The 7,677-nt window shown below is 44.5% G+C and overlaps 1 protein-coding gene across 2 annotated transcripts; it reads right to left on the reverse strand.

Moving 5' to 3' along the window:
• Positions 1–416: 416 nt before the first annotated feature.
• Positions 417–5,433, reverse strand: LOC121955506 (probable G-protein coupled receptor 132). 2 transcript variants are annotated; one of them, XM_042503500.1, is made up of 2 exons: positions 5,067–5,433; positions 417–2,350 (listed from the first exon to the last, which is right to left on the reverse strand). In XM_042503500.1, the coding sequence occupies exons 1-2, from the start codon at positions 5,078–5,080 to the stop codon at positions 991–993; spliced, it is 1,374 nt and encodes a 457-aa protein (XP_042359434.1). In that variant the 5' UTR covers positions 5,081–5,433; the 3' UTR covers positions 417–990. The 2 variants fall into 2 exon arrangements, with proteins under 2 accessions (XP_042359434.1, XP_042359435.1); XM_042503501.1 differs by having other exon boundaries at positions 417–2,267; positions 5,067–5,432.
• Positions 5,434–7,677: the final 2,244 nt, after the last annotated feature.

Consider the following 7,677-nt stretch of genomic DNA (forward strand, 5'->3'; position numbering starts at 1 on the left):
GAGGTGATGGAGGTTGTCTTGGTGATGTGGTTGAGGAAGAAGAGGGCGGAGTCAAAGATTAGTGGGCGGGGCTGTGAGGCAGTCTGGGCTGACTCATCAACCTCCAGATGTAAACAGCTTCTCTAATTATCTAATTACATTCACACACACATTCAGTGTGTGTGAATGTGAAGCCACAGCCACATGGTGACATGTAGAGAAGGGGACCAAACACAGAACCCTGGGGGACACCCCAGAGGACACCCCAGAGGACACCACAGAGGACACCCCAGAGGACACCCCAGAGGACACCACAGAGGACACCCCAGAGGACACCACAGAGGACACCACAGAGGACACACCAGAGGACACCACAGGCGTCACTGGAGATTCAAGAGATTCAAGATTTAAGATTCAAGATGAACTTTTATTTTCCCACAAAGTAAAAAATTCGTACGGGGCTCTTCACCAATGCTGCAGCCATAAAAAAGACAACATTTAATTCCAGACACAATAACGAGGCAGTGCCACCGGAGGGAAAGCATTTGGTCACACACACACTATGGGGGACGCGAGTCGACCATCGAAGGACAGATGTTTAGAAAAAACAGTCTGAGCTCCTGGAGTCTGATTACATTTTATTTACAGACAGGAAGTGAACTTTAACACGAAAGTAGAAAAACAAGAAACAGTCTTTTATTCTTTACTTAATCTGAAACTCAGTTTATAAACTTCATTGATCCGTCTCATCCTGATTGGTCCAGATCAACCTGATCTCCTCCAGACATGTTCAGGTCCACCGATCTTCATACAAGATACCGCTAGAGTCTAACAGGGTCCATCAAACTCCATCAGAAACAATCAGAGTCCATCAGAGTACATCAGAGACCACCAAGGTCCATCAAAATCCATCAGAGATCATCGAAGTCCATCAGAGACCATCAAAGTTAATCAGAAATCATCAAAGTCCATCAGAGACCATCAGAAACCAGGAAGTCCAGCTGATGTTGGTCAACTCCCTGGTGGTTTTTCTCCATGTGGTCTCTCGGCCTCAGTCAGAATGTTCAGCTCTGAGGAGTTCCTTGTGGGCGGGGTCTGTGAGGAGCAAATGGTGGGCGGGGTTTGTGGAGAGTCCCTGTTGAGCGGGGTCTGTGAGGAGCAAATGGTAGTCGGGGTCTGTGAAGAGTCCCTGGTGGGTGGAGTCTGTGAAGAGTCCCTGGTGGGTGGAGTCTGTGAAGAGTCCCTGGTGGGTGGAGTCTGTGAAGAGTCCCTGGTGGGTGGAGTCTTGTTGTGGCTGCTGCTGGATGGAGGTCTGAGGTGCGGCCGGCGGCAGAGCTGCGCGAGGCCTCGTCTTAGCTCTTTGCGGATGTTGTCGCTGGACAGGACGTAGAGGATGGGGTTGACGGCGCTGTTGACGGTGGACAGGCCGAGCGAGATGGTGTATGGTGTGTACATGGTCCGCTCGAACAGACAGGTGCCGTCCTCCAGCTGGGGGAAGTGGTAGATGACAGCGCGGACCAGCAGGATGGCGTGATACGGGGCGAAACAGACCAGGAACAGCACCACCACAGCCACCGCCAACCAGCGGACGCGCTCCTTCTGCTCCCGCCGCAGCCCGGTGCTGCGCCGCACGTTGGCCAGGATGCCGCGGTTGGTCGCCACCAGCACCAGCAGCGGAATCAGGAAGCCGACCATGAAGCGGGCGTAGTTGAAGCCTGTCACCGTGGCGCTGCTCTGACTCGGCTCGAAGCAGTGCCGGCGGCCCTCGGCGACGTCGCCCTCCCTCATAGTGAAGACGGGAATGTGACCAACAGCGACCACCAGCACGATGGTGAGGGCGACAAAGACGGCGAGGCGCTGGCGGCGGAGGCCGCGGGATTCAATGCTGTAGACGACGGCGACGTAGCGGTCGCAGGAGATGCAGCAGAGCAGGAAGATGCTAATGTACATGTTGTTGAAGAAGACGTAGCCCGTCAGCTTGCACGCCGCTGAACTCCACGGCCACAAGTGACCGCTGCCGACGTAGTGCGCCCACAGCGGCAGCGTGCCGAGGTAGGTGAGGTCACACAGCGACAGGCTCCACAGGTACACGCCCAGCACGTTCTTCCTGCTCACCTGCAGCCAGGTGAGGTAGACAGTCAGCAAGTTGGCGGGCAGCCCCACTGCCAGCACGCCGCTGTACAGCAGCACCAGCGGCAGCCGGCCCTCCTCGTACGGAGGCTCGCATGGCCTAAAACCCGTGCCATTGGTCAGAGGAAGCGTCTCGGTCACCGGCGTCTCGTGCATATCTGCGGGGAGAGATGACCAATCAGAGGTGAGAGGCAAACGCCACATCATCGTCTGGACGACCATCGCCATCATGAGACCTGACCTGAAATTAAAGATCGTCAGTCTGCATCATCAGAGGACTTCCTGTCGCAGACGAGAAAATAAAGGCGCATCGTGACCTGCGGCCCTGGTGAGTCACTGAATACATTTATTCAAATACTGCACTAAAGTACACATCTAAGGTATTTTTACTTTACCGGAGTATTTTCTTTTCATGTCGTTTTTCCTTTAAATAATTTTGAGTTTTGAGGGTGTGTAATTTTTTAAAATTCATTTCAAACTTTGTTGTTGTTTTTTTTAAAAATCTTTTTATTTTGGGGGGTTGTTTTTTGGTACTGTTTATTATGCTTTTTAAAAGTATATTTTCTTGTATATAACTACCTCTGACTGAAGTGACATTTTTTAAAGCAGGACTTACATGTAACATTGTATATTTTACAGTATAGTATTAGTATTTTTACTGCAGGTAAGGATCTGAATACTTCGTTTGCTACAGATGATCTGATGGAAATTCATCATCAGCGTTTCAGTTTCCTGTCTGACAGCCGACAGGAAAACCCCGCCACAATAACGTTTGTGCTTCTGAGTGAGAAGTCATGTCTCCGGTTTCAGTCTCATATTTGATCTTCACAGTCTGAGATTTTGGAAATTCCTCATTTTCAGCAGAAATTATACAACATGAGCCCGATCAGACAAAACAGAGAACAAAAGTAACAAAAAAATTAAACAAAACCAAATATGACAAAAACAAATAAAGAGGCAGCAACGACAAAAAGCAGACAAAAAACAAAACAAAATGAAAAAAGAGAAACAAGATAAAAACAGACAACATTTTTTTAACAATTAAAAATACAAAAAATTAAATAAGTAAAAACAAACAGGACAAAAAGCAACAAACTAAATAAATAAATAAATAAATAAACAGACAAAAAACAGACAAACAAAAATCTAAATACAAAAACAAACAAAAAAAACAAATGAAAAAATAATATAAAAACCAGACAACAAAAACAAAACAACAACCTCAAAAAACAAAATAACAATTAAGAAGACAAAAAACTGACAACGAGAAAACAAACAAAAAAGACAATGAAAAAAATGACAACTGCAGCAACTAAAAACCAACCAAACACACAAAAAAATAAATGAAAATTAAGACGACAAAAAACAAAACAACAAAACAAAAACAAAAACAAACAAAGAAACAAAAACAAAAATCAAATACAATTTAAGATGACACAAAAACCAACAGGTATCAAGTAGAAAACCTATTAGATCAGGAGGTCAGAGTCAGCAACTATACACTTTATTTCTATCTATATCTATATCTATATCTATACCTAATCTTAATCTATATATCTATAACTATATTTATATTTGTGTGTTGTCAGGTTAAACATCAAATATATAACTGATCTCCCATCATGCTCTCTGATGTTCTTTGTTTGCTGGAAACAGCAGCTGTGCTCTAATTGGCTCGTTACACTCTGACCTCTGATTGGCTCGTTACACTCTGACCTCTGAATTGGCTCGTTACACTCTGACCTCTGATTGGCTCGTTACTCTCTGACCTCTGATTGGCTCGTTACTCTCTGACCTCTGATTGGCTCGTTACTCTCTGACCTCTGATTGGCTCGTTACCTCACTGTTCCTCTGCTCCAGTGATGATCAATAATTAAATTTGAACAAAAACAAACGAGTGATGATGTCATCATGTGAGCGACAGCAGCATCCAATCAGCTGCTCGGACTGTGTGAGGTGGGCGGGGCTGAGATGAATTATTGATTATTGACCTCTTTTTTACTGACATGAATTAAATATTGATGACCTCAGAAAAAAACAAACATTAATCTGAACTGAATATTTTATTGAAGCAATATTGCTGTTCTGCAATTTAAACACGTGAATATTATAATTGATCTTCTTCACAGGACGATTATTGATCTGACAGGTTATGTTTGTCTAAAGGAACAAATATTATATAAAACACTTTAAGAACTAAGAAAAGACAGGAAATGAACTGATAGAACAGCTGCTACAGATATTATTATTATGACTATTATTATTATTATCATCATCATCATTTTTATTAATATTAACATTATTATCTTTATTAAAATAGATTAAATTCCAATTATCACAGTAAAATGTATCTATTCTCTGGATATATTAAATATTATAGAAATTATTTTTTATTAATAGCTCCTGATTGTGTTTCTGTGTTTTACTGCTCTTTGTCTTAAAAACAATTAATGGTTAATAACTGATCATAAATACTGATCAGACAATCTATAACATTTATTATAACATACAGCATATTGTTTCATATTGCACTGCTGTCTGTCTTTGTTATTGTTATCCTTATTATTATTATTATACTGTTATATTATACTGCTAAACTCAATGTTGGAGGATCTGATTTATTGATAATTAATAATGGCCGTTGATGAGACTCTGCAGGTCAAACTGATGAAAATACAAATATGGCAGAAATATTCTCAGAGCATCAGATCAATGAGTGAACACGAGTGGAGCTGTTATTGATATTAATATAATCTCCTCTGATCGTCCTCTGACGGCGGAGTATTAATACACTAATATCGATATTTTAACTCCTGTGTGCGAGTCTGTGTTACAGTAACATTATTACAGTAATATTATTTTTAAAATTTAAAACTCAACTAACTTTGAGTTAAATCAGCTGTTTGTTTGACACCGATCGTCATTTCAGGATTATTCGAGTTAAATTAAAAACTCACCGGCTCTCGTGCATCCTCCGCGTGTGTCCTCGTGCGGTCTGACGGGTCTGACTGAAGCGAGGCGGCGTCCTGCTGCGGGTCACGTGACCGCATCATTTATTCATCCTCCATCTTTAATTCATCATTTCATCTTCATCGTTTCATCATCTTCATTTATTCATCCCAACAAAGCAACAGGAAGCGGCTTTTATTGTGAAAAAACAAAAACAAAAAACAAACAAACAAAACAATAGTCAATCACTGAGTGACGTCACTGACAAACATTTAGAAAAGTTCAAAGAAGCTGCCGCCATCTGGAGGCCTCCTTTGTTACTGCAGCACCTCCCCTTCTCCTCCTCTTCTCCTCCTCCCCTTCACCCTCTTCCTCTTCTCCTCCTCTCCTTCACCTCCTCCTCCTCTCCTCTTCTCCTTCACCTCCTTCACCTCCTCCTCTTCTCCTCCTCTCCTCCACCTCCTCCTCTTCTCCTCCTCTCCTTCACCTCCTCCTCTCCTATCCTCTCCTCTCCTCTTTTTCTTTTGGTCCTGGGGGTTGCAGCTATATTGTGTTTCTGTACGCAGTGTATTGTATGTGCGTCGTCTTGTGTGTGTGTGTGTGTGTGTGTGTGTGTGTTGTGTTTATGTACACACTGCGTTGTGTAGTACGCTCTGACATTTTTTTACAAACTGTACATTAAAATGTTTTTGTGACATTTACCTTAAATACCGTCATAAAAATACATACATACATGTTACACATGTTACATACATGTTATATACGTGTGTATACATGTTACATACATGTTATATACGTGTGTATACATGTTATATACATGTTATATACATGTGTGCAGACCAGGCCGGCTGCTCATTGGCTCCCTTAGTCTTCAGTGTTCTCAAAAGGAAGTCCATATATATACTGTGTGTGTATATATATATACATATACACACACACACACACACACACACACAGATGACGATCTCAGAGGATAGCTGCAGGTGACTTCTGTCACTTCTGTCACCTGCAGCTATGAGGGGATTATTATTATTATTGTGACCAAGTTCAACCTTCAGAGCAATAAAATCAAATAATTTGGAAAGTGAGAGAACTTGAAACAGCAGCTGTGGATGTGGATTTGTCACAGACAGCCTCCTTCACCTCCTCCTCTTCTCCTCCTCTCCTTCACCTCCTCCGCCCTCCCGGTCACTGCGCCTGCGCCGCTGACGCGATCAGGTTCAGACTGAGATATTAAAACATCACGCGGTCCGTTTTTATTTTTTATTATTTTTGTAATAAGCTTCTGACACGTAAATGCATCAGACACAGGCCTTTTCTGTATTTAGAGTGAGATCTAACGGGTTAACGGCGACATTTGAAATATCTGAAGTGATGGGGATCACAACTGGTTTTACTGGAATTAAATGATTTTGAATCCGGCAGGTACTGAGGAAATGAAACACAGAAGGCGGTTTGATGCGTGATTCTGACTGATGCGTGGTTCTGACTGATGCGTGGTTCTGACTGATGCGTGGTTCTGACTGATGCGTGGTTCTGACTGATGCGTGGTTCTGTGCGGGGTGACCGTGTTTGTTTGGGCAGCAGGGGGAGCTGTTGGTCCTGACAGCAGGTGAGAGGCTCCGGGAGGATGAAGAAGTGCAGTTAGTGTCAGGTGTGTAGCGCGAGACTGATGAGGACACTGTCTGCTGAAGGTGCCGGGGACGGACGCCGGGACGGACGCCGGGGACGGACGCCGGGGACGGAAAAGTTGTGTGAAACGCTCGCAGGACCGGAAGTGAAGGTGGACGTTCCACATGTTTTAGCGCGTTGAACAGACGGTTAAAATCCTCTTTTCAGACTTCAGACTGCTGCTCTGTGACGTTGTGGATATTATGGGATCTGTAGGATGACTCAGCAACTTTTAGCACCCGGTATGCAACGAGTTACGGCACTTTTTTTGAGCGTTTGTAAGGATGGAGTCACCTGCAGTCACAGGGTGAGGAGGACTTCGCGGTCCGGGGAGCCACATGTCGGCTTTGACAGAGCCCCGGAGCCGGGGGGACCGGCGCACGCAGCGGCAGCGCAGAGGAGTGTTTTCTGTCAGCGAGGGTCAGTCCTGTTCATCCAGGATGCTGAATCGGTTGGTGGTCTGGATTTCACAGGGTGGAGACCTCCCCCTGATAGTCCTACATACGATGGACCAGGACTCCTGGTTGAGAGTGGAGCCGTGGATTTTCAGGTTTGGTGTGAAGGCAGACTCAGACATCGTCTTGGGTTTCACTTCCTGCTGCTGCCAGAGGTCTTCAGCGTGGGCCTGGTCAGTCTGGTGGGCCTGGTCAGTCTGGTGGGCCTGGTCAGTTTGGTGAGTCTGGTCAGTTTGGTGAGCCAGGATAGTGGAGTCCAGATCAGCCTCGGTGGGAGCAGCGCCAACTTTAACAAGAGCAATCAAGTTCTTCAAGTTCATCTCGTCTTTATCCTCTTCTTCACCTCATTTCTCCTCTTCTTATTTTTCACCTCTCCTTCATTACATTTCCTCCTTCTCCTCATTTCGTCCTTCTCTCGTCCTCCTCCTCTCCTTCTCCTTTCTTCATCCCGTCACTCCTTCTCGAGCACAAGACTCGATTCACATTTTTAAAT

The sequence above is a fragment of the Plectropomus leopardus genome, chromosome 16 (assembly GCF_008729295.1).
Source record: "Plectropomus leopardus isolate mb chromosome 16, YSFRI_Pleo_2.0, whole genome shotgun sequence".
NCBI lineage: Eukaryota > Metazoa > Chordata > Actinopteri > Perciformes > Serranidae > Plectropomus > Plectropomus leopardus.